General features: G+C 41.8%; 1 protein-coding gene across 3 annotated transcripts in view; it reads right to left on the bottom strand.

Moving 5' to 3' along the window:
* ZNRF2 (zinc and ring finger 2) overlaps nucleotides 1–26,587 on the bottom strand; it is a 56,329-nt gene that overhangs the window by 19,621 nt on the left and 10,121 nt on the right. For all 3 annotated transcript variants that reach the window (XM_083578297.1, XM_083578296.1, XM_083578295.1), the window contains exon 2: nucleotides 7,710–7,805. In XM_083578297.1, coding sequence (XP_083434423.1) covers nucleotides 7,710–7,805 — 96 coding nt within the window. The remainder of the gene's footprint in view (nucleotides 1–7,709; nucleotides 7,806–26,587) is intronic.

Here is a 26,587-nt window from a genome sequence, read left to right as displayed (position 1 = left end):
AATAGGTTCCAACTGGGACAACTGATCTCAGTGATCATGGGTTGGAGGAGGAGTTACGCTAAGACGAGACCATGTCATTACCGAGGAGGCAGGTTTAGTCGTTATTTGAGGACTATCCCTTACTCCGGGTCTGGTCTTGTCCGGACGGATACTGGAATCAGCAAGGGATACCCACATGACCTGAAGGTGCTGCTGTGCAATGCCAGGTCAATGATTCATAAGGCTACTGCCATCCATGACTTGATCATGGATGGAGGACGTGACCTGGCATGTGTAACAGAGACTAGGTTGGATGAAGCAGATGGGCCTGTCCTTGCCGCTGCTTGTCTACCAGGTTTCTCTTACGCATAGCAACCCGTGCCTTGGGGGGAGGGGTTTGCAGAGATTTTTAGGAAGTCATTAGTTTGCACCAGGCGTCCTATTAGGAAGACCTAGTTCTCTGAGTGCATGTTCTGAAGTTGGGCAACAGGGGAAGTACAGGATTCCTTTTGGTGTACCAACCTCCCTGCTGCACCAAGGAGGAATCCAAGCTGCTTCAGGTCATGGCGGATGTTCTCCTGGAGACACCTAGTTTGGTTATCCTAGGGGATTTTAACATCCACGCTGACACAACCTTACAAGGGGCTGCTTGGGATTTTGTGGAAAGCATGGCCTCCATGGGGCTATCCCTGAATAAGTCTGGCCCAACTCATAGTCACGGACATGCCTTAGACCTGGTGTTCACCTCTATGGATGTTAGTGATCTGACACTAAGTAAAAGTGAAACTAAAGAAGTGCCATGGCCTGATCACTTCCTGGTGCAGCTGGACTTCTCCGCGACCCTTTCCCTCTGCAGGGAGGTGGGACCGATTTGGATGGTCCGCCCCCGCCACTTAATGGATCCAAATGGTTTCCAAAGAGTGGTAGGGGATGCTTTATCCCATGTTGATGGCCTTTCAGCTGATTCCCTGGTGGCCCGCTGGAATGTGGAGTTAACCAGGGCTACTGACTGTTTGGCTCCGAAGCGCCCTCTCCGATTGCATGGAGCCCAGACAGCCCCGTGGTTTTCCATGGATCTGAGGGCAATGAAACAATCGCTGAGATGGCTAGAGTGCCGGTGGCGGATAACTCATTTTGAAGCTGACCAGACACGGGTTAGAGCTCAATGTCGAGCCTACCAAGCGGCGATAGCGACAGCGAAGAAGACTTTCTTCACCGCCTCTATTGCACCGCCTCTATCTACTCCAGAAAACAGCAGCAGGAGACTCTTTCAAGTGGCTCTCAATTTAGCGGAACCACCTGCTACATCGAGGCCCAGTACAGGCCACATGATCTCCTGCAATGATTTTGCAAAGTTTTTTGCTGATAAAGTCGCTCAGATTCGGGAAGAGGTAGACTCCACCATGGGAGCAGGGCCGGGGCGGGAGAGTGCTAGAGTCCTGTCTAGTCAAGTTGCGTGGGATCAATTCCAATCTGTTACCTCTGAGGATGTGGACAGGCTGCTTGGACGAGTGAAACCAACCAGCTGTCTCCTTGATCCTTGCCCATCCTGGCTTATAAAAGCTAGCTGGGCGATGGGCTTCACGGGGTGGTGAATGCTTCTCTCTGTGAGGGAGCCTTCCCAGACCTGCTGAAAGAGGCGGTTATCAAACCGCTTCTTAAAAAACCATCTTTAGATGCTGCCAATATGGCCACACCCAGTCTCAGATCTTCCATTCTTGGGCAAGGTGATTGAGCGAGTGGTTGCTGAACAACTCCAGGCACGCCTGGAAGAAGCAGACCATTTGGATTCCTTCCAGTCTGGATTCAGGCCTCATCATGGGACTGAAACTGCCTTGGTCGCATTGGTCGATGATCTCCAGTGGGCTAGGGACAAAGGTGAGAGCTGTTTTCTAGTTCTGCTGGATCTCTTAGAGGCTTTTGATACCATCGACCATAACATCCTTCTGGACCGTCTAGAGGGGCTGGGAGCTGGGGGCACTGTTATACATTGGTTCCGCTCCTTCCTCCTGGGCCATGTTCAGAAAGTGTGTGGGGGGGTGAGTGTTCAGACCCCTGGGCTCTCACTTGTGGGGTGCCTCAGGGTTCTGTCCTCTCCCCCATGCTTTTCAACATCTACATGCAGCCGTTGGGAGAGATCATCAGGGGGTTTGGGCTGGGTGTTCATCAATATGTGGATGATACCCAGCTCTACCTCTTTCAAATCAGAACCAGTGAAGGCGGTGAAGTCCCTGTGTGAGTGTCTGGAGGTGGTTGGAGGATGGATGGTGGCTAACAGATTGAGGTTGAATCCTGACAAGACTGAAGTACTGTTTTTGAGGGACAGGAGGCGGGCAGGTGTGGAGGACTCCCGGGTCCTGAATGGGGTAACTGTGCCCCTGTAAGACCAGGTGTGTAGCCTGGGAGTCATTTTGGACTCACAGCTCTCCATGGAGGCACAGGTCAATTCTGTGTCCAGGGCAGCTGTTTACCAGCTCCATCTGGTATGCAGGCTGAGACCCTATCTGCCCATGGACTGTCTCGCCAGAGTGGTGCATGCTCTAGTTATCTCTCGCTTGGATTACTGCAATGCGCTCTATGTGGGGCTACCTTTGAAGGTGCCCAGGAAACTACAACTGATCCAGAATGCAGCAGCTGGACTGGTAACTGGGAGTGGCCGCCAAGACTACATAACACCGCTCTTGAAAGATCTACATTGGCTTCCAGTACATTTCCGAGCACAATTCAAAGTGTTGGTGCTGACCTTTAAAGCCCTAAACGGCTCGGCCCAGTATACCTGAAGGAGCGTCTCCACCCCCATCATTCTGCCCGGACACTGAGGTCCAGAGCCAAGGGCCTTCTGGCGGTTCCCTCGCTGCGAGAAGCCAAGTTACAGGGAACCAGGCAGAGTGCCTTCTCAGTAGTGGCACCCACCCTGTAGAATGCCCTCCCACCAGATGTCAAAAAGAATAACTACCAGACTTTTAGAAGACATCTGAAGGCTGCCCTGTTTAGGGAAGCTTTTAATGCTTAACAGATCACTGTATTTTAATATTTTGTTGGAAGCAGCCCAGAGTGGTTGGGGAAACCCAGCCAGATGGGCAGGGTATGAAGAAGAAGAAGAAGAAGAAGAAGAAGAAGAAGAAGAAGAAGAAGAAGAAGAAGAAGAAGAAGAAGTAGTTGTTATTATTATTCCAAGAGTCAAAGGATAAAGTACAACATTTTGTGATTCCTGGACTGCCAACATTTGGTGTAGGCACGTTGGACCTTCACTTGTAGGGGTACAAAGCACAGTGCTCAGGTTTTTATAACCTTGAATCCTTGCCTGTGAGTGAATTAACATTCCAAATTGAACAAGACAGCAAGCTGCCCTAGAGCTTTCTCTTTTGAGTTTTGTGCTGTTTTCTGTCATGCTGTATAGCATATCATGCTCAAGAACATTTACTACACTAAGGCAAGAGACCACACGACAGAGCTGCTTGAGATATCGCTTAGACAGAGACTGAACAGCTTTCAGTAAGGCACAAAAAGGTAACTATCCGCTCCAGAGTTCAGAAGGCAGTTTCTCCTCTGAATAATCCATTTCAAAATCCTAGATAATGGCAATCATCCGGCCAATTCTCTACTTTTTAGGGCAATCATTAGTTAGTAGGACCTAGGTTCTATGTGGAAAACATCATCCAAACCAGCACAATATGATGTGCATTATGCAAACCTTCCCAGGAGCCTATGTAGTCTTCTGGGGGCTCTAACCCTTTGTGGGTCATCACTGCACGGTACAACATTAGCATGTCATCTACTATGGATTTTGGAAAGTGGTTTGTCTGTCTGTTCATTCTCTTGTCAATTCGGACACATCTTTAGATGGCATCACCAACTAAGTACAAGGGTTCCCAAGGTGGGGACAGCAGCTTTTAAAGATACTTGGATGCTGGTCCCCAATATTTTTTGCCTTCCAAAAATTCCTGGGCAGCACTGGGCACTCCCCACTATCAGGAAATAAAATTAAATATAGGCCTGAAGAAGGAAGGAATGCCTCCGATTGAATTACTACAACATGCGTGTCGCACCCTCCTCAGGACTCCATATGGTGCAATTCTACAATGTGGTAGAGTGTGCAGAAAGCAGCTTTCTGCAAATCACAGCTTTTTCTTTTTTTAAAAAAAATAAAAGTTTCTAGAAATTTAGAAAATGTTGCAAAGTGTGCCAGCTAAAATCTCAGAATGAAGACAACTGACTGAGAAGGACTCAGTGTGCTGGGCTGCAGTGTTGTTAGCCCCTCCTTTGATTTGCAACAGTAGAAACAATTATGTAAATCAAGAAAAACTATGCACACATGCTCAATTTCTATTATTTATGAGGGTCATGGAGCTCAGCATTTCTGAGTACTGACTTTAAAAAAAAAAACTGCAGAGAGTATAACCACCATGTCATTTAAAGAAAATGAAATTCAGCACAACTATACACCAGTGTCTCGAACAGAGTAGAAATGAAAAGCTATTCCTGCCCTCTATTCCATCTCTTCAGTACCGAGTGTATCACTAATAGTTTTAACTCCTCAGCACCAGGCTGTAGTTAAAAGGCCATTACCTCAGAAGCCAGAAATAGCACAAGGTAGGCATATCAGAAGGGTAATATGCAAGTAGAAAACTCTTGAGAATTGCACAAGCTATACAGATTATAGCTACACACAGTATAATAAGCAAGCAAGGGGGGCGCATTCTCCAAATAGGGAACCTTGTTATTGGTATCATACTTGACATCTGAATCGCCACTTTAGGGGCAGTGATCAGCTACCTGTTCATAGAACACAGTGGATCATGAAGCCATTGTTTTTGATGTTGAGTGGAAGCTGGGCTACAGTCTTTCCGTATTGCTAAGTAAAGGTCATTTTCAGGGTCATATTTTTTGTGAGGAGCAAGGTAAAGAAAGAAGAGAAGCAGTCTGAAACCAAAGTTTCAGCACAATATACCTTGCAGCAAGTATCATGCTTCAGGCTCTGAGACTGGGGGATATGGAGGACCAGGTAGAAACTTTCCATGATGTGCAGCTACTCAGTAACCCAGTTGTTCAAATCATCCTCCAGGGTGGTGAAGATACATGAAGCACCCTCCTACTTTCTCAGATTTCTTATCAGGTACGTTAGTGCAATAATGAGGTGGTTACATGCAACAATTGACCAAGATAGTCTTGGCTTACGAGCCAGCCTGGGTGTGTGGTTGCCCACAAATCTTTCCCCATCCCAGCTCCTCCAGGATGCGCAGAGAGCTTGGGGAAGAGACAGGATTCCTCTCATTTGCAGTGTGGCACAAAGAAAGGAAATAAAAGAGCCTTATGGATTTGTGCCATTTTTTAACCTTCTCCAACTCTCAGTGCTAATGAGATTTGATAGCACTGCTTCCCTGCTTGAAGCATTCGACATTGGAAAGATGTATTATGAATCCACACATGTATTTGTGGATGCCTGGCTATATGCACAAAAAGCTAAGTCACAATCTTCCTTGGAAAAGGCTGCTTTGTCCATCTTTCCTTGCAACCAACAGCAGCAGAGGTGGATGACTTCTTTCCAGTGTGGCTTTATACTTCACATGGGGCAACAATGAGGCTAAATACCGTATTTTTCACTCTGTAAGACGCACCTGACCACAAGACGCACCTAGTTTTTGGAGGAGGAAAACAAGAAAAAAAATATTCTGAATCTCAGAAGCCAGAACAGCAAGAGGGATCGCTGCACAGTGAAAGCAGCAATCCCTCTTGCTGTTCTGGCTTCTGTGATAGCTGCGCAGCCTGCATTCGCTCCATAAGACGCACACACATTTCCCCTTACTTTTTAGGAGGGAAAAAGTGAGTCTTATAGAGCAAAAAATACGGTAGATACGGCTAGTGTTCTGCATGAACTGCTAGCACCAACAGGTTTGATCTGTCTTCTAAGAATATCATACTAAACACTATTGTGGTTGTACAGTAGCTTTACAAACTTCCTTACTGTAATAGCTTTACATTTCTAATCTGTTTTAAAATCCACGTTACACAATGGCTTATTTAATATCTAACCATCTAAAAAGATCACAACAGTTCTCAAAGAGTCAAATAGGACAAGGCTCTCTCTAGACTAAATGCCTTCAGCAATGGAATAACAATTTTAAAACCCTGTAAAATAGCATGATTTACATACTGGGCAAGACAGCAAGAGACCTGAAACATTATCTTAGCATAGTTGTAAAAGGCTGCAAACACCATTGAGTATAGTGGAAAACGTGGAAATTTAATAGTTGTGGGAGAGACTGAATTGCACCGATTGACCAGCATGTTAGAAAACTATCAAATATAAGTAGAAACCTTTATATACGTTACAACAGAAAGTATCCCAAAATTATGCTGCAATAAGTTGTTGCAGATTTATACTTTGTAATCTTTCAAGAGATCCAAATAAAATAAACAAACATATAATACTTAACTAAAACACAACATTTTGTGTGGTCTGAGAACTTCAGATGTTATAAAAAGGAACCACTTGTCACATGTTCTAACCCATGTTCTATGCAACAGAAATATTCCTGTATCTATAGTATACCCCTCAAGCCTACACACTTCTCCACATTGTAGTTTTAAGGAAAAGATAGGGACCCAATGTCTGACCACAGAAAGTAAAAAGTACATACAATAGGACTCACTGGATCACACAAAATGCTAAACCATAGTTTGACATTATATGGATGAGACACACTGAACCCAAGCAAGCACTGGGTTCACATAGCCCCCCCCTCCTTCCACGCAGCCACAAGAAAGACTTCTGTAGTGTTTACTTTTATTTCCAAATATTCTCGACTTGGTGTTATGTGAACAAGGAATCCCAGTTTAAAGCAATGGTTAATTCCTAAACAAATCAAATTCAAACCATGGGTGATGCAGGTTATATTGTTTGGCAACTACTATTTGTATTAAACCAGGACTCCTGGTTTGCAAATAACATTAGGAAGAGATCCTTTTAAATTGAAAGTAATCTCAGTAGAAGTTGTTCTTCTGGCCACACAGGAGAAAGAGGGCAAAAGGAGAGGGGTGTATGTGAACCCAATGTTTTGCTCAGGATTGCTCAGTGCTAAAATATGATTTGTTAATTATATTACTTCTGTACTCTTACGAGAAGTTAAGTAAGTGTGCATCTGGATAAAAGAATCTGGGAACAAAACAGACAGAACCACCAACTCCTGGTTTACTAGCTTAAATCTGCTGTTTGTGACCCGCAAATGTATCTCTCTTCCAGGACCTGCTATATTGACACAACTTTTTGTTTTAGCCTTGATGGTCAATTATTGCCAGGATTTCTGATATAACCAATTTTCATTTTTAGTACTCTACTCCAGAGGAAGGAGATATTTTAGTGCCCCATTCAGACAATACCAAAAAGTCAGGAAACTAGAAAAGACTCACATGCACGACTGAAATACCAAGATTTTATGTCCAAACAATAATTGTATCCCAACTAGTTTCCCAACTAGAATGATTATGGCTCTTGAAGAATGAAATGAAAACAAAAACATTTAAGAGAGGCATCAAGGGCAGACTAGAAATGAAATGGATGAAATAATTAACAGAATGGGTCAGCAGAAATGTGAGGTTTTTATCAGTGTCAAGTAAGCATTAGTAAATAGTTCTTTGTATTTGCTGGTTTAAATAATTGTATCAACTTAGTTCACAGCTGATCTTAATTTAGTTACGTACTACAAGCAGTAATTAGCTTACTTTCTTACCATTGTAGGTTATCCTTGGTTTTGTCAAACACATCACAAGATGTAAATCCATTTCATCTGAAGAGACAAACTTGGAACAAACAGGGCACTTGAATCCTAAAGCAAAAAAGAAAAAAGGGGAGAAAAATATTGAGAAGTGTGACAACTTTTGTATAGCTCCATCTTTTCATTATATGTAAATCAAATATTTATTTGGTTTATGGAAGTGTCATTATACACAGGTATTAAAGGACAACACTGCTTTAGAGTACAGGTGCTTTGCGCTTAACACAAGTTAATGATGCAGGCATACTTTATTCTTTGCAAATTCATTTTGATACAAACTGGGAAAAGAGAGTGTGTGGAAGCAGTTCAGTTCTGGGCTAGACTAAGTTGGCTGTCAGTTCAAAATAAATTGCACTGCACTAACAGTGAGAAACACTGAGAGTCAACAAGGACATTCTCAGTTCAGAGGAAATGCCATAAATATGGACAAGAGAGAGAACTGTATACGACACTGATATTTTTTAACTCAATAGGGAGAATTAATTAAAAAATTCACCTTGTGAAATCTGGTAGTGGCCTACGACAAGAGATGGCAACCTAGCCAATATTCACTTCCAATGTGAGAGAGAATGAGTCAAGATTCATGTAAAGCTGGACTATATAACTGCAGATTCACATTGCCCAAGGCAGGGACAAAATTAGGCTTTATTTTACATGGGTCAAAAACCCAGTTTGGTACCCCCCCATGCACATTTGCGCGCACACACACACACACAGGTTGGGAGCATCAATGGCCCTCCTCTGGGGGCTTCACCCAGGGTAAAAAACCCAGCTAGATGCCCCATAGCTACGACTCTGCCCAAGGAACCAGTTCATCACAACGTAGTCTCTGAAAATCCTTGTTGTGACCTTACCCTACATATGTAGGAATCTCTCTATCCCTGTCACATACTAGCATCCCCATAATTAGGACTAGGAAGGATTAAATCAGTTTTGCATGAAACTAGGTCAGAGAGGCTAGACATCTACATGACCACAATCGCACAGTGAATTGTGGTGTCTGATTTCCAGTACAGCATCTGTTGTATATTTCACTTCTGAGAATCTTCGCTTTGTTTAAGAACAATATCAGCAAGTAATAAGCTCTTCTGGCTTTATAAAATGAATATGAGACAGACAGCTCCACTTTTACATTAAAAATGCACAAATTAAAACTTGTCAGATGTCCAATAAATGCTAACTATTTTTATGAAGATGTAAATATTTCTATATGCTTAAGACTTTCTGTCCACCAGATTAGGCTGTTTTGAATGTTACACAAAAGTTCAAGAAAAGTCTGACAACCCCAATATTGGAATAGATGAAATTCACCATTGCTCCCCCTCTCCTGTTAAATCAGAAATACTAACTTGGAGATCCACAGAAAACACGTTTGCCATAGAAATAGAAAAGAAGTTAAATACTATGATCCTGCATTATTGATACGGCAATGTTACTGTAACCATGTTACAGTACTAGATATGGCAATGTTACTAGATACCATGGCAAACCCCATTATCAAACAAAATAATGGAATAAACCGTATTTAAAAAACCAACCAACCAACCAACAATTGTGATTTTACACTTACATCTTGTTAGCATTAAAAGGACCAGGGAATATTTTAGATGAGTACAAGCTTCTGCTGGAAGTCAGCATGTTTGCATGGTCATGGTAAGCTACAGTTTGAGATAAATCCGGCAATCAGGGCAAAACCTCCGTTTTTAGTCGCTGCATGAGGTCAAGGAAACTACAAAGTACAAACCAGGATGAGAGACAGTAAAATACTACTCCGGAATTAATTTTGTTTCAGGCAACATGCTACTGAACTCTAAACAAATCCACTTTTCATGAAGGAAAAAGAAGAAACGAGCATTTTATTTTACACAAAAAGTGCAAGATGCTGGGGCAACCTGGGGCCCTTTAGATGTTGCCGGACTACAACTCCCATCATCTCTGACCTTTGGTCCTGCTGGCTGGGGCTCATTGGGGTTTGACAACCTCTGAAGGGCCACATGTTCCCCCATCCCTGGCTGAAGGGAACATTCATGGACGTTCTTGCAATAGCTTTTTGATCTACTTGTGTTGTAGTTCAGATATGATGATACAATGATATAAGTTCTGTATTGTGGGGCGGGGGGGATATGATGTGTGAAAAATGGCAGAGAATGACCCCTGAGTATCTCCTGAACCCAGCTCCTTGATGTTTTGAATTGATGTCTAGTTTTGTTCTAGTTTAGCTTATGAAAGTAACTCCCACAATTTTGTCCAATGTAATAAAGAGGGAAGTGTCTTTTTCATTTGAAAAAACCAAGCAGGCACATAAGATACATAGGGCAGGAAGGTGTACATTGGCAAAGTCTTCTGAATGCCTAATCTGAAAACTGGTAGAATAAGGCAACATTTCCTTTAAGTGAACAGCCCCCTTGCCTAACCAACAAATCCAGAAAGCCTTCTTGTCAAAAGAGGAACATCACTTGACCAGTATACTTATTCTATACTAGTAACAGGAACAGAACCAGAATGAGAACAAAGCAATATACAAACAAAACTCAAAGTGGGAAGTAGTATTTATTACATGCTGACAACTGCAGGCTTACTGAAAATGTGCTAAACCCAGAGAGGAACTTGCTACTCCCTGGTCCTATCATCATCAACATCATCAGTTAAATTTCTATACAACCCATCATACAAGGATCACATGGTAGCTTACAATATAAAACCACAAAAATACACTTCATAATAATAAACAAAAACAATAACTTGAGCAGACACAGTTTAAAAGGCCATAGATAGTCAAAGGCCTGAGAGAAGAGGAATGTTTTTGCCTGGCACCTAAAGATATATAATGAAGGTGCCAGGCGAGCCTCACTGGAGGGAGCATTCCAAAACAGGGAGCCACCACCAAAAAGGCCCATGCTTGTGCTGCCACCATCCGGACCTCTCTCAGAGGAGGTGTACGAAGAAGGGCCTCAGGTGATGATTGCAGGGTCTGAGTCAGTTCATTTGGGGAGAGGCAGTGCATCTTGGCAGTGAAGCCAAAAACAAACCCTGAGTACAGATTGTGGTTAGGGAGAGAGTTCAAGCACAACCCTGGGTTTGGATAACACACTGAGCCAAACCTGCCACACCACACTGAGCTAAAGGGGCCCGGGAGGAGGAAAGTGGGCACATTCTTCCTCCTGGAGCCAGTAGTATGGCTTAGCATTACGTGTGAATATGGCCATCCTGTACCTTCAAGAAAACAAAAGCCTTCTAGATAAAGTTACACAGGCGATTTAGATAATTTAGTTTTCATTTAAAAAGAGAAGGTTTAAACTCTTATAGAGAAAAGAAGAAGAAGAGGGGTATATAGAGCAGTGTATCCTGCTCACCCAAAAACCAGAAGATGGTTAAAGTGAGATCAGGCATGTGCGCGCACACACAAACAGACCCATTAGCTGCTTCAAAAACTCAGCTTCAAATTTCACCCCTTGGTTTTCAAAGGTTCATTTGGTTCAGAACACACCTGATGAGAGCAGAGTGTCACAGCTAGTTTTGAGGAATGTATTGCAGCATTTTATTTTAACAAAATCTGTATACTGCTTAACTGTGAATAAAACCTCCAAGTGGTTTATAAAGGTGGTTCTTCCTACTTACACAACTAAAAACTTGCAAGAATGGCCTGGTTTTCACAAAAACACTAAGCCACTAAACCATACTGTGGCTTAGCATTATATGCAAGCCGAGCACAGCAGCTTAACTAAAGTTTGCTTATTGCCAACAAACCATTTTCTGGAGCCACCGTTTGCTGTTTTACAAGCCAAGTTAACACAGCATTCTTCCTTAACCACTGTTAATTGCTGTCAGGGAACTGCCATCGGCTCAGAGGCAAGAAATAGAAGGGCAGTTGTGTTACAGGGAGCCTCCGAAAATCTTGCGAAGCAGTTCCTCTTCCAGGGAGGAGGAAAGCCCCACCTCCGGTGGGGAAGAGGTGCAAGGACCAGAGGATGCTGGTGGGAGCCTTAACACCACTCCTGGGCAAGCCGGACAGGAGGGAAACACGCCCTTGCCATCGCCCATCCTGCGCAGTAGTCTAAGTCGCAAAGAGGGAAGGAGAAGGCTGGCGGTAACAAAACTCTTATGTTGGGGGAGGTCCAAAAGATGACCACTCCCGGATTCTGCTAGCGATTGAGCCAGACATGAGCTTTGGGGCTCTTCACTGTAAATAGTTTGCACCAAAATAAAGCCTGTAAAAGACAGGTTGGAGTCCTGGCTGATTACTCTCGAGCAACCGCAACAGCCATCTGACAGTTGCCTATCCCAGCCCAAATGTTCATCAAGCCATAACGGCATCTGGCAAGAGCAGCTATAAAGCAAATGGAGGGAAAAGTCATTGTTTGACTCATGGTTAACTTGTGGTTTGTTAAACTATGGCTTGAACAAACCATGGTTTTGCATTATATAAGTGCAGGCCTTCTCAACAGATGGGCTACATCTTGTTTCCAGATCGTCCTAATAACCTCCATTTGCTCTCTTCACCCAGAAGCTTATTAAGTGGCAATACAAAAAAGAATGTAATAAGTTTAATGGATATGTTCAGGCATTCAGTATGTTTATGTTAGTATTCTTATTTCAATCTTATTTATTAAATTTGTATACCACCCTTCGTCACAAGATCTCAGGGTGGTTCACAGAATAAAATACAAGATGTTGAGTTTAATTGAGAAAGTAAAGCCATTTGTGCAATTTCAAACACAAGTAACTGCAGCCTTCGCCACATAACATGCCCCCGGTATTCACCAAAGTGCCACAGGGATTAAAAATGCACAATAAATCACTTCCTTCAGTCAGATGCTAAAGGAGAAAAGCATACAAACACACTATACACATGGAGATGCTTGAGACTTCAGGGATTAATTACTATTTTTATCTCTCTTTGTTTGCCAAGAATTTTCTATCAATAGCCTAGACTGGCTTCTTTTGCACTGCATATGGGGTAAAGAAAGATCAGTTAGGATGCACTGTTACTGGCTTTGCTATCCTACAGGGACAATACGCTGGTTGTGAACACTGCTTGGGAACTCTCAGCACCCTACAAATAGTTTAAAAAGTACTTTGAAAACTGTTACTGAGAATCAAGCAGGACATCCCCTTTCACTATGAAAAGCTTGACACAAATAGCACAGCCTTCCATTTCTGCCACAGCTTCAGCTACAGTTTGCATAATTTAAGCTGCTCACAATACTGTTTGTACTGTTTCCATATATATATATATATATATATATATATATATATATATATATATATACACACACACACACACACACACACATACATACTAAACTGAAGTTAATCAAAAATGGAAGGAAAAGCTTCCAATCTCTTCTCCTAATAGACACCAAGATGAACTGAAGGAGGAGAGGGGATGGGGGAGCATGCAAGCCCAAAGCTCAGTGCCGCTTGTTCCCTTCACAATAAACCATGGTCTACCATGAAGTCCAAACACAGACTTCAGTGTCCTGATTATTCTTACTTCCAACAATTTCTTCAACTGGGTAATAGCAACTACCTGAGAAAGCACTGAAGGTAACAGACGTGTCCATCGAATACAAAGCTTTCACTGAAGTCAGCGAGGGTCTAATGTCCTCACTAGGCAAAACTTTGTAAAATCTGATTTAATTGAAATACTTACCAGTAGCTAATGGTTCCTGGAGGAACACAGCAGCAATAAAGAAAGAAAGGAAAACCTTATCAATGACAAAAAAAGTCAGAATGTAATACATACATATGTGATGGAAATTTCCTTTAGATAAATGTGAAGGTCAGGTTCTGATGCAACTTTTTGCTTCAGGCCTAGTGCAGAAATAGTGCTAGCTCCTGCAGACTTGGGTTTGTGAGTTAGAAATCATGCTCAGGAACATGCAATTCCTCCCCTTGTCCAATTCAACCATAGTTTAATCTTACACCTGCACCAATGCTAAAAATGATTAATAGCATCCAGACTCACTTCTTAACAAAAATGTGAAACTACTGTTTAGTGGGTTTGCAAATTCTGGTTTAGAAGGGAACGTGCTGAATTTTGACTATGACTACTCATAAAATATATGAAGGCAGCTTACAACATAAAATACAAAAAATAACAATCAATGAACATATTAAAAACATCAATGAAAATGCAACAGATACTGTTGGTTAAAAAGAAAAAAATCATATTGTGAAAACCTGTCGAAAAAGGATCTGCCACATTAGGATTGGTTCCTAATGAAGGCCAACTAAACTTCCAGGTCATGGAAAAGCCCCAGAAGATCTCCGTGACTGAGGTGGAGTACAAGAGATCAGGTGGTACTTTATGCCTAAGTTGTTCAGGGCTTTGCGAATTCACAAAGGAGCCTTGGAATTGGTTTGATAGCAAATTGGCAACCAGTGCAGTTCTCTCCGCAGTAGAGTAACATGTTGTCTGTAATTTGCTCCTGAGGGGAGCCTGGCTAATGCATTCTGTATTAGTTGCAGTCTATGGACCAGATACAAGGGAAATCCCACAACAAGTGTGTTACAGTAATCCAGCCTCTCCTGACTCAGATGAAATGGATAAGTAGAGTTGAGTATCATCAGCATACTGCTGATACCTGGCCCCAAAGCTCCTCATGACTACTCCCAATGACTTCATACAGATGTTGAATAGCACTGGGGACAAAATAGTGCCCTGCGACACCTCAGAGCGCAAACATCAAGGGGCCGAAGAGCAGTATCCCAATGCTACACTTTGTTCATGACCCTTCAGCTAGCAATGGAACCAACATAGCACCGTGAGACCAATATCCATCCCACAGAGTCAGTCCAAAAGGATACCGTTTTCAACCATGGTATCAAAGACAGTTGAGGGATTGAGCAGAAGGAGCAGGATTGCACTCCCACTGTCCTTATCTCTATAAAGGTCACCCATCAGAGTGACCAAAGCAGATTTGATCCCAAACCCAGGCCTGAACCCAGACTGGCATGGATCCAGATAGGCAGTCTCATGCAGGTATGTCTGCAGTTGTTCTGCCACAACTCTTTCAATCCCTTCCTCAGGAAGGTAGTATTTGCAACTGGGTGATAGTTGTTACAATCCACTTGTTCCAGGGTTGGCCTTTTCAATAGTTGCCAAGCTGGTGCCAAATGTATTGCTCTGCTTTCTTTTGGACATTAGCAAGGCTAGGGGGCGTCTTGTCGTCTGGGCAGCCCCAGACCTCCATACACATTGTCAAGGCTTGTGGCCCAAAGGGGTCACTTTGGTGCTGCTAATACAGCAAAAATAATGTGAGACACTCCAGTTACAAGTTATGAGTCTCTGCAGTCACAGCAGCTGCTGTGATTCTCCAGAGTTTTGACTTCCCACCCCGGAGGTGTGATTCATAGTCTCTCGAGACAGATGCCAACAACAACTATAGGGTAGGTTAAACAAGAACTTTAATTAACCTTAATCTTAAAGTCAAATCAAAACACAATATTTCATAGCTGATCATGTAGGTGAGACAGGTGATAATGCATTTCTTTCCCGCTCCTTCTTGGCAATTATTTGTAAATCAATCCAATATTCTTTAATTACCCAAAGGTCCATATTGGTATCTAAAATAAATATGTTATCTACTTTAGTGTGAGGTATCTAAAAGCCAGTCTAACCATAAAGCCACAGCTGTCATGCAAGGGGGGGGGGGGAGAATAGTTCCCAAACAAAAAACAGATGGTCCATCAGCATGCTGCCTAGAAACAAGAAGAGCAGAAACAGAGGATCAGGGCAATGCTGATGTGTCTAAAGAAAGAACCTTGAGGAAGAAAAAGGAAGACAAAGGGGGGGGGGAGATGGGGTTACCTGAGAAAAAGCCATCTACACAAGGGAAGATGCACACCCATCCATTTGAACTGCACAGTCAACAGTGTGTGAATTCTCTATCTGGTGAGTAAAGGAAGAACAGCTGTATCATGCATTACCAGGATGGCATGGAAGCTTCTTCTCCACTGTCTGGTCCCACACCAAATGGCTCCTCTGACAGATAATCAGATCTCACATTACTCGAGCCTATTAGGAAACAGCTCCCTAACTAATGAACAAATCGGCCTAACAGTGCTTTTCCACCAGTTTCCTCCCATTCCACCCAGAAAGCAGCCCCTTTGCAGTATTTTCCTTTTCTTTTTTTGGCCCTTGCTTAAATCGAAGACATTTATAAGTTTCATGTGTTTTATTTCTTTTCAGTTACTATTGATTTTAATCATCTTTTGAATGTCTATTGATAATTTTAATGTTTCATTTTGTATTTTGTGTAAACCACTTTAAGGTTCCCTTACAACCAAGCACTACATAGATTATTTTTAAGTAATTTGTAACAAACAACAGTAAAACTGACAGTTAAGAATCAAGCATCTCCACTGATAGCAGTTGTTTTTGTACCAACTTTGATCGCTAAAGGGAAAGAGGAAACGGAACTGTCAGAGCCCGCAGCAAGTTTTAGCTAACACAACAAAGAAAAAACAGACGCTAGTGAAAGTTGGTAAAGTACTGTATTTATTTACCAGAGGGGCTGCTCTATTTGTCTGCAGCAGCAAACAAAATATTTGTCTGATGAAATTGACCCTAATCCATGAATGCTTACACCGGGGGGGGGGGGGGGGAATTGTTAGTTTTAAGGTACCACAAAACTCTGTTGAAAGTTATTCAGAAATAAAAGAGAACCAAGGTCACTTGAAAATGTATTTAGCATTATACCTTTATTTCTTAAGAAATGTTATCCCACTTAACTTCATTACTACATGCAGTAGAACAGTCTGGCTGCACAGGGCTGGCCTAAAACATTTGGTTGCCTGAGGCAAAGAACGAAGCTGCCCCTTCCATTCCATGGACAGAAGCTAACTGGGCTGGCAGCTGAATCTTGATTCAACACTGGCAATGGGACAGCATCCTTCAGTGTACCCAAGGGAAGCAGGCTAGCTTAGAGAGTGCATGACAAGCTCGTGGCACACATAGTTCTGATCTTTAACAGAAGCGAATAGCCAAGGAGTTCAGGTGATCGGCCCTGTATTTTTGTGCACACTGGTAATTGCCTCACTATGACTAATGGTAAGGCTGGCCCTTAGGCTAGCATGTTTCATTTTATATCAGCAAAGGTACGAAGTAGCTACAAAATGCAGCACTTGACCGCTTTACATTCACTATTTCGTTACGTGCGTTGGTGCAGAATATGTAAAGCACAACACAGAGTAAAGGAGTTTTGAATGAAGCAGGGCCAAAATGCAAATAAGGCCAACTTCATATTGTGGTTGTCGCTGAGCTAAAGGCAAATGCTAAGCAGGAAAACAGCATCAGGTACCCGATGCAAATGCAACCTTCAATAACAATCGTTTGAGACTAAATTTATTGGGGGGGGGAGGAGGAAGCAGACAACGTGTACTATATAAGGATCAATTTATTTTCTCATACAAGTGCTTAAGGAGTGTCAACACAACTACTTTAAAAATGTTGAAGAACTGGCTCCTGGGGGAAATCAGAATTTTAATCCATTTCAGGTCAAAAGAAGAAATAGATAACATAAATTATTTTGTGGTATTTTAACCTGCTCAACTCCTCAACCATTTGTGAGTGTTTTCCCGCTTAATTTACAATGTGACCGTTTCTTATTTGCTTATTTAACTAATTTATGAATTTGATTTCATAACTCAAAGAAGCATGAGAAAAAAATTAACAGATAAAAGTTTAACACTGCTTTTGCAATATTATAGCTGTCCTTATACAGTTTCTGCATTTTTGGAATATACATGGCCCATAGGATGACCTCTGGTGTTTGCTAGGATTTTTATTTTATTTTTATGCTGTGGTCACTGCAGATTCTATTGGACTTCTTTGTATTGAAAGGAGTTAACTCTTCATTAAAAAGTATGTATACATTAAACTGACTTTAGCATCAAATGCATCTGACTGGGTTTTCAAGAGGTCTATCTTACCAACACCTCATTAATAATGTGCTTTCCCCAAGCACAGAAGAATTAGCCATGAGAAAAAGTAACATCAGTAGTTATCCCAATCAGCTGAACAGTATACTTGGAAATAACTTGGTTCAGAACCCATTAAATGCATTTCAGAATACTTTCTAGTGCTTGGAAGCTCACTATAGAGAAGCAAAGGGCAGACCTCTGAGGAAAACACCGAGTCTGGCTTTCACCAAAGGCCCATTTTGAACAATACATTTTGTACCTTGTTGACACACAAACTTACTGCAGCTTGTTATGAAGGACAAGCACACGTAATCCTCAGTGATAAAATCTTATGCTTGGCATCCAAGGGGTTTCAGAATCAGTCCTTAACATTACCAACTAAAAGATCTTAAATAGAAGTCAGAGGAAACCTGGGTCAGAGATCCTATACATGAAACTATTCTGTTCAAAATAGAGTGACAACTGAGATATTCCAGCTCCTACCTGCAAATGTTTTGAAGAGAAAAAGCTACAAATCATATAAATGTCCCATCCATAACAGACCCTATATGCCTGCATTTTGTTCCCTGGTACCTGGTTGCAAAAAGCAGCGAACATATTTCACTGAAACTGAAAAGAGGAAATCTGTGTTGGTGAAGCATATAGTACAGCAATTGCTCTAGGTGCAGTGACAATACGTTTTCTTGGCTTTGATTTCAGTGCCAAGTAGGCTATATGGGGGGTGGGGCAGCAGAACAAACACAAAAAAAATCACCTTGTAAGCCAATGTAGACTCAAAGTGCAGATTTTAAAAATTCATCTCAAAATATATATTGATATATTCCCTGTGTGTGTGTGTGTGTGTGTGTGTGTGTGTGTGTGTGTATTCTGCATATATATTCCAGTATTTTCCTATTAAAGTGTAAGACAACCAGAAAAGCTCCATGTCACAACTTTTTAGGGGGGAGAAGGGACATTAAGTGGGGCACCTCTCCACCTCTTAAAGTATTCCACTTGATATTGCTGAATGTTCTGTCTGCCTGGTAAAGTGACCAGTTTAACTAATGCAAGCAAGTGGAACATAGAATTAGCAAGATTTTGTGCTTTCAGGAGCTAGCAATCCGACCATGAAATAACCAGAGTCCTTTGGAGTCTTCCAAATGGAAAATTATCTCTGTTCTGTGAACTGGCCCTAAGACCTCCGGGTATAGGGTGGTATATTAATTCTAAGAATAACACTGCCAGAAAAACCCCACACACCTTGCTAGTTCACCTGCTTCCAAGCAGCTAAAAGCATCTTGCAGCCAATCAGAAGCTTTGGTTTCCAAATGTTTTGGAAGCCAAACGGACTTCCGGAATGGATTCTGTTTGACTTCCAAGGTACGATTTGGTCATGAAGTCTCAAAACCACCTCTCATCACATACAATGAAACAATCAGCTTCTGGAACACACATCCCATGCCAGTCTCCATCAGTGCCTGCAGCTACAGGCTTTCTGGCCAATAACTAACATACATATTTCAATCAACCACAAGTATCTGAAATGCAGGAACAGAGCACCTGCTTTATCTAGTCATTCCCTACAGTAACTATTTATAAACATAGGTGGAACCTGCACAGCAGTATTATTGGAAAAGCACCAATGCAAATACGTACTGAGGCCAGTAGTATAAAAAACTGATGCACTCCTTGCGAAACAAAGTTAAAGAGTTACAGGTTAAGGATGTGCTTTACTGACTGCTTTCCACCTTCTGTTTATGCTCTACGGATCAGTAAACCCCACTGGACTTTGAACACATGAACTTCAGTGGTGAGAGAGAGAGAGAGAGAGAGAGAAGAGAATGAGTGAGTCAGCACTTGTCCCTTGAGTTGTGTCAGGGCTCACTTTTTCTTCCAGTGCTGCATTTTGCATGAGAAATATTTTGTGCTGCAAAACATTTGCCTAAAAGAAATCTTAGTCAAATATAATTTGAGTGGTATAAACTATTTGTTACTCCCTTGTCAACGTGCGGAGGCATGAAATGAAAAGGGTAGGGCACTTGTAGGATTAGAAGAGGGCTTCTGCAGGAAAAAGATTTTGAAAAACAATGCCCCTCAATCAAAAAAATGACAGGCCAGAACGTTGCATACGTGCAATTTTTCCATACCATTCGGGTATATATGTTTTAACAACAAGATGATTTCCCCCCCCCCCCGCCCCCCAGAGTACACAATAAGAAAATGTATCAGTACAAGACCTACAAAAATGAACAAAATAATGAAGAGCAAAACTGTTAAGGGACAGCTATATAAATGCAGTATAATAATTTTATTTTTTAAATTATGTCTGCATTTTTCCCTGTAAGGTTTTGTATAGATAAGATTGAGAGTGCTTTAAATAGGCAGGGATTGCACAGGGACAAACCTCACCATTCTGAATCATGCCAAGTCAGCCTTCAAAAGCAGTAATTTTAATTAGGGAGGATTTTACTCATGAAGCTTGGAAAACAGAATATGAATGGAGATCATCTCCGGGTTTTTAAAGTGTACAGTAAGAAACTCAGCAAGGTTACACAGCTTCCTCCATAAACAGAAGCAAACAGAGGTTAGCATTATTTACGCTTCAGCTTTATTGTAGTCTCTGTAGGTGTAAACACAAGGAACTTCCATGTACTGTAGTCAACTATTCTGCTTTGCTATTCCGTCTTATGCCAAAAAAAGTGGTGACTTTTTTTAGATTGCATCTGACCATCTGCGCCAATTGCCATGCTTTCAAATGCATTTAGGATGCTTTCTAGGGCAATCCGAATAAGCGATTCACTCCTAGCTTCGATAAGATGTAAACAGCAGTCCAGCACCATTGTTTCATGGCTGGGATTCTATGCCATCTGGAGATACAGTCCCTGTATGTCAGGCATGTCCAAAGTCCGTTTTGGAGGCCTAATCTGGCCTGCCGGTCGGTTTAATCCAGCCCCTGTGGCGGTTTTTCTCCTGGGGTAAAATCCTTAAAAAACCCTCAACAACTTCAATCCTAAAAAAAGGTTGGCCCCTTGGTCGGCCCTCACGGCCCTTCACTTCATCAAATCTGGCCCTCTTTGAAAAAAGTTTGGACACCACTGTTGTATGTGATACCACTCTATTTGACAGTTTTCATTCTTCCTGCCATGACAGACAGAAATATATGTCGATAGCTTCCATGCACCACTTCCAGTGCTTCAGCTTCCTCCCTTACTTTCCTAGTTGCACAAATTAAAACTTTCAGTTTTCTTTTGATTTGGCTCTATGGACTTAAGTATTCTGGAAAATGACAATGCACCCTTCTACTGTTGACTGGAACTGGACTCAGACGTTTCACGGCATTCTCTTGAAGTAAGGCAGTTCTGTTATACAGCTCCCTTAGTTTCGATGTGATGAGAACACAGAACTAGGTGCACAATTCAAAAGAAAAGGCTAATGATATTTGTAATCAGAACTTTTAATAATCTAGCTGGTATTGTGGTTGTCATGAAATAGATAGCACAGAAGCCCTAACACAAATCTTGGGTGTTCAGTACCTTGACTGACACAACCAAAGCAAATGGTAGAGGAATGAAATGCTTTGTGGAACTGGAGGGAAGGGTGGGCTGAAGGTTGCAAAGACGTTATGTCTGCTCTTGTTCACAGTAGGAAAAATATTTAACTCTCCCCCAAAATGAAACATCCTAAAGGAAGAAATTTATTCTCCTTTTCACGTTTAGTCATTAGCAGAAGCAATTACTTCAATACTTCTGTGGTACTGCCCTTCAGCAGATTTTAATAAGCAGTTGTTCTCTTAATGCTGACAAACCCTTGTATCAGAGGACACATCTTAATCCTTTACTCTCTTGCACATGTCACATTCTTATTTTGTTGTGTTTGGCTTTTTTAAAAAAGTTGTCTTATAATGGATCATTTTACACATTATCCAGGCATAAAGGGAACTAATCAGAAACCACACTGACAATGTCATAGAGCCAAATCCTTATTATTTCATTTTTTTACTCATTTCCCATGAGGCATTCAGCAGCAATTTGCAGGGCAGTATAACATATTCAAAACAGATTGAACTAGAAATAGCACATACATAAAATCAATTCAAATCCAAGAGAGATGCCAACTGGGGTGTTTTTTAAGCTTTCTTGAAAGAGGAATGTATTTAGCAGGCACCAAAGAGACATATCACCTGTCTGATATACAATGGGAAGGTAGGTGTGCCCACACTAAAAGCCTGATTCAGACATTGTGCAGAATGGACCGCTTGATAAGGATGATATCTGAAGGATGCCCTCTCCTGCAGAACACAGTGATAGCTTGAGTATGTAGGGGATGAAATAATCTTTTAGATATTCTGGTACCAGGCTGCATAGGGCTTCGTACACCAATGTTGCCACCTTGAATAGCCTGGTAGCTAAATGACAGCCAGTGCAATTCTTTCAGCAGTAGCGTAATATGATGGTGATATTCCACTCCAGTGAGCAGTCGAGCCATCACATTTTGCAATAACTGCAGTTTCTGGGTCAGCCTCAAGGGCAGTCCTCAAATTGTCTTGCAAACAAATAACAGCAGGATCCCACAGGATCTAGAATTCCACTGCCTGGATCGGAAATAAGCAGACCCCAAAGAGTACAAAAAAAACAAAAAACAAAATTCCACTGAGGATGCAAAGAAGGCAGAAAAGTGGGTATTCTTCACCATCTTCACTGTTATGCAGTAGGCACAGCTCTGTGTTCTCACTCATGTTCAGTCAGTTTTGCAGCACATCTTCTACATCCTGCACTCTACTTGTCATCCAGTTTGTTTCATTACCATTAGGTCTCTGGTAACCCAAGATGCAGAATGCGTTCCACAATCCTTATCCTCTGCCACATTCCATGCATAAACATACAGCCAGGAAGTGCCCACAGTGACTTCCTCATAATACAGCTGCAAGGGTGCTTAGAAGACTTGCAAGTTCAATCTGCAGACCAGCCACCCCATCGTGGGGGCCCCCAGATGTTGTTGGACTATGTTTCTCCCACCATCCTTAACCACTGGACCATGCTGGGTGGAGCTAACAGGAGCTTCAGTCCAACAACACCTGGAGAGCACTGGGGTTATATCCGGGAGTCCACAAAGGCAAAAGCATGCAAAGTCAGAATGAACCCAGGAACCGTCCCGGCCATTTGAGATCTCACAACGTCTTGGGACAGCCCCACGAGGGCCTTGTACTACCACTTGAGAGCCCCGTAGGCAAGGCGCATGGCTTAAAAAGCTGTTTCTGTGAATGAAAACCCTTCAGATGGCCCCGCAATATCTTGCGAGAGCCTCCAGAGCCCGATAAGCTAAGGTCTCCCTCCTCTTTACTATGTATTTATTTGTGATTCATCTAAAACTGTGATTATGTAAGAAAAAGAAGCGTAAGATGTGGACCTACTGTACTGTGAAGAACCAGTTAAAGAGGTTGTAACCGGAAAGTATGCACGTGATGTTCTGCCTTATCCACATGGAGGAATTCAAACAGTTTGAAATATAGCACTATAACACACTATTTATGATATTTACTTCAGTTCCCGATGAAGGCAGATACCAGAATGGGAGAGGAGGATCTGTGTGCAGGATTCCCTTCGGCCAGGACATAGCAAAAATGTTGGGTTCTGAAATTAGAAACTTTTCCTTCTTACTACAGAGTGACAGGAAGCAACATTGCTGATAGTAAGAGACCAAAGCCAACTCTCTTACCCTGTCTCCAACATCCATGGAGTTTTGCTACAACCCAGTAGGATAGATAGTCTGCTTTATTGCCCTTTTCCAGCATGGGGATCAGTATGTATGGAGAAAGTAGATATGAAAGAAGCAGAAACACAAAATGGGCATTGGCAGTCCATCAGCCACAGCAGCGGACAAAGAAAGATGGGTACATTAGTTCTTGGCTCCTAAACTACACCTATCCTTCTTTCTTACTAGTCTAAGAAGAGTGCACACCAGGGCAGAAAGTTGTATGAGAACAGTACTTTTAATTGATACTTCTTTACCGGTGTGAGAACAAAAGCCCAGAAGGATCAATATTAAAACACAAGTTTAACAACTCAGTGAAGGATAAAAGTGGTCCCTGCAAAAGCATCTTAAAGCTTAGAGAAATTGATGGAAACTTCAGAGAGACTGATGTTAACGACAGTTATAATCATAATAACTACTGTTTTGAGGACCCTATAAAACAACATGCGCATAAGGCCTTAAGGAAGTTCAGCTCCTACCCCTCCAAAGCCTATTTACACTGAACTATTCAAGACTTCTAAGGGACGCGGGTGGCGCTGTGGGTAAAACCTCAGTGCCTAGGACTTGCCGATCGTATGGTCAGCGGTTCGAATCCCTGCGGCGGGGTGAGCTCCCGTCTTTCGGCCCCAGCTCCTGCCCACCTAGCAGTTCGAAAGCACCCCTAAGTGCAAGTAGATAAATAGGTACCGCTTTATAGCGGGAAGGTAAACGGCGTTTCCGTGTGCTGCGCTGGTGCTGGCTCGCCAGAGCAGCTTCGTCACGCTGGCCATGTGACCCGGAAGTGTCTCCGGACAGCGCTGGCCCCCGGCTTCTTAAGTGAGAGTCGGACACGACTGGCCCGTACGGGCAGGGGTACCTTTACCTTTATTCAAGACTTAATAGGTATCTGGGCTGCATATGGAAGAAAGAAGAGAACCACTCCCAAGCAAGTCCATTTCTAAGATGACAGGAGAGATGAAGCACTCAAATATGGTGCAATAGTTTCTATCTGACACAAGAGGAACCCAGGATCAAAGCTCCCACACCCCAGAGTATTTTCCAGTACATTTCCTGTCTTTTCCAGAAATACTGGTTTCAGCAGCAGTGTTTCAATTTAGGTTACAAATCAGGTTTACTTTAGCTTTTCTCAAACATACAAAGATGTGCTTAAGTAAATGGCACAAACGTTTACTAATTTAAGGAAAGCTTCTGACAAACCAGTGTGAGGTCTTACAGGTTTTAGGAGCCCACAGAAACCTAAGCATGCCCATATTAATATTTTCATTACATCATTTTTTACTAGAAACAGATTTTTCTTGTGCAGAGACAATAATCTACTATTTGATGGTTTGGGAGTACAGTTCCCCAAAGCAACTCAATTAATTGTCTCCAACAGAAGCTTCCATAGAAGGAAAAAAATAACTTTAAATACAGTATTGTAAAAATAGTGACTCAGAACTGCACAGCATATTGAGCATATGCTGAAAGCAGCGACAGGCAAAATATGAAGCACTTTGGACATAAATTAGGCTAAATGCTCTTTCATGAACTACAATTTTGTGGGAATTATTCTAATTTATGTCAAGTGAGATAAAAAATGTATTTAAAAGGAATTTAGCTTGGGTCTTCAACCATGTCTTAAGGAGTAACATTAAATAGGGAAAAAACCTAATTTTAAAGAATTTATCAGGAATTCCAGATGTCAAAAATGAACAATGGTTTCATGGCCTTCATGTTTCCAGTCCCACTCCACCCTATACACAATGTTTTTTAAAACATAACATATTCACAAAATATAAATTCACTTATTAGGATTTATGTAATTGTGCCTTTAAACAGCCAGGCCAATTGCAAAAATAACATTCTTACATAGTTAAAAACTAAGCTCCTGTCTCTTTCCTTTCTAGCACACATAGTCTTATCTATTTGAATTCCTAACACATCTGCTTATCTATTTAAATAATTTAATTTCAGCTCCACTCCTTTTCTTCATTGGTCTATCCTGAGTTCTCAGAACAATATCCTGGAACATTTCAACTTTAAAAGATTGCAGGATTTTTCTTGAACGTCTAACTGAGAATTAGTGTCTCCTACATAGGCAAGTACACTGGTGTGAAAACTCGCAAGGAGGCGCACAAAACCTCTTCCTCACACAACTTATTTCGAAACTTAAGTCTTTGTATGCACATGGAAAGTTCTTATTTGTTGAATGATATTTCTTGTTTTGCAAATGGAGGCCCATCTAGGTAATGGTCAGGCAGAGAGAAGACACAAGATAGCCACTCCAGCCACAGCCCACTAGGATGACTTTCATTCAAACACTTAATTTGCAAGATGGGTGAGGTGAAAAGCAGGCAGGGAATTCTGAGATCAACTAGCTGCTTATCACAAGGTCTCCACTTCCCCTCTCCATTGGCATGACTTGACCAAACGAGTAGAAAGGAAGCCTAAAATTTGAGTATAAAGGAAGTGGCACTCCTAGCTCCAACAAGGACCTTCATTCATCGCTCACAGTGAACAAACAGGCACACATAAAGACAGGTATATGCTTTCTCCCTGCATCTCTATTTCTTAAATTAGTGTGAGTCCTGCTGGCAAAATTGTTACACTAACTTCTGTAGGCTTTTGAGAGTAGGTAGGGATTCTTCCATTCTTTAGATCAAGGTATGTATGATAGCATTTGCTGCCATCTTAAATTGTGATTTTACTGTCTGAAACAGCATTTATATATTCTATTATTTTCATTTCATATAATAAAAGGCAGGAATAGAGACAAACACATAGTGTCAACATCCATTTGTGTTCGTGTATTCTATATACAACATTTCATTTGAAATCACAAGGCAGTGAACAGTTTAAAAAAAAACAATACCAAAAAAGCAGCCAATTGGCCAGGGCAGACATGACATTAACAAACTAGTATTAAATGACCAGCAAAGGCTTGAAAAAATAAGTGAGTTTTTGGTAAGGACAGAAGCGATTTCAGTGTTATTGCTTGCCTTAATACAAGGGCGGAGCAGGGTTGATTCCACAGAGAGGACACCAGAACTGAAAATGTGCTTTTTATGCTCTAGGGCAAGCTTATGAGGTTTTTGCATTTCCCCAAAGCTGCCACTCTGTTAGAACTCTTCTCTAATTTAGACTCTAGGCCAACACAGAAGGTAATACCTACACATACATGAACCCAACCACCTGTA

Source organism: Podarcis filfolensis (genome assembly GCF_964270895.1).
Source record: "Podarcis filfolensis genome assembly, chromosome: 12".
NCBI lineage: Eukaryota > Metazoa > Chordata > Lepidosauria > Squamata > Lacertidae > Podarcis > Podarcis filfolensis.
Note: the sequence above shows the minus strand (reverse complement) of the source record. Positions and strands in the feature narration are given on the sequence as shown.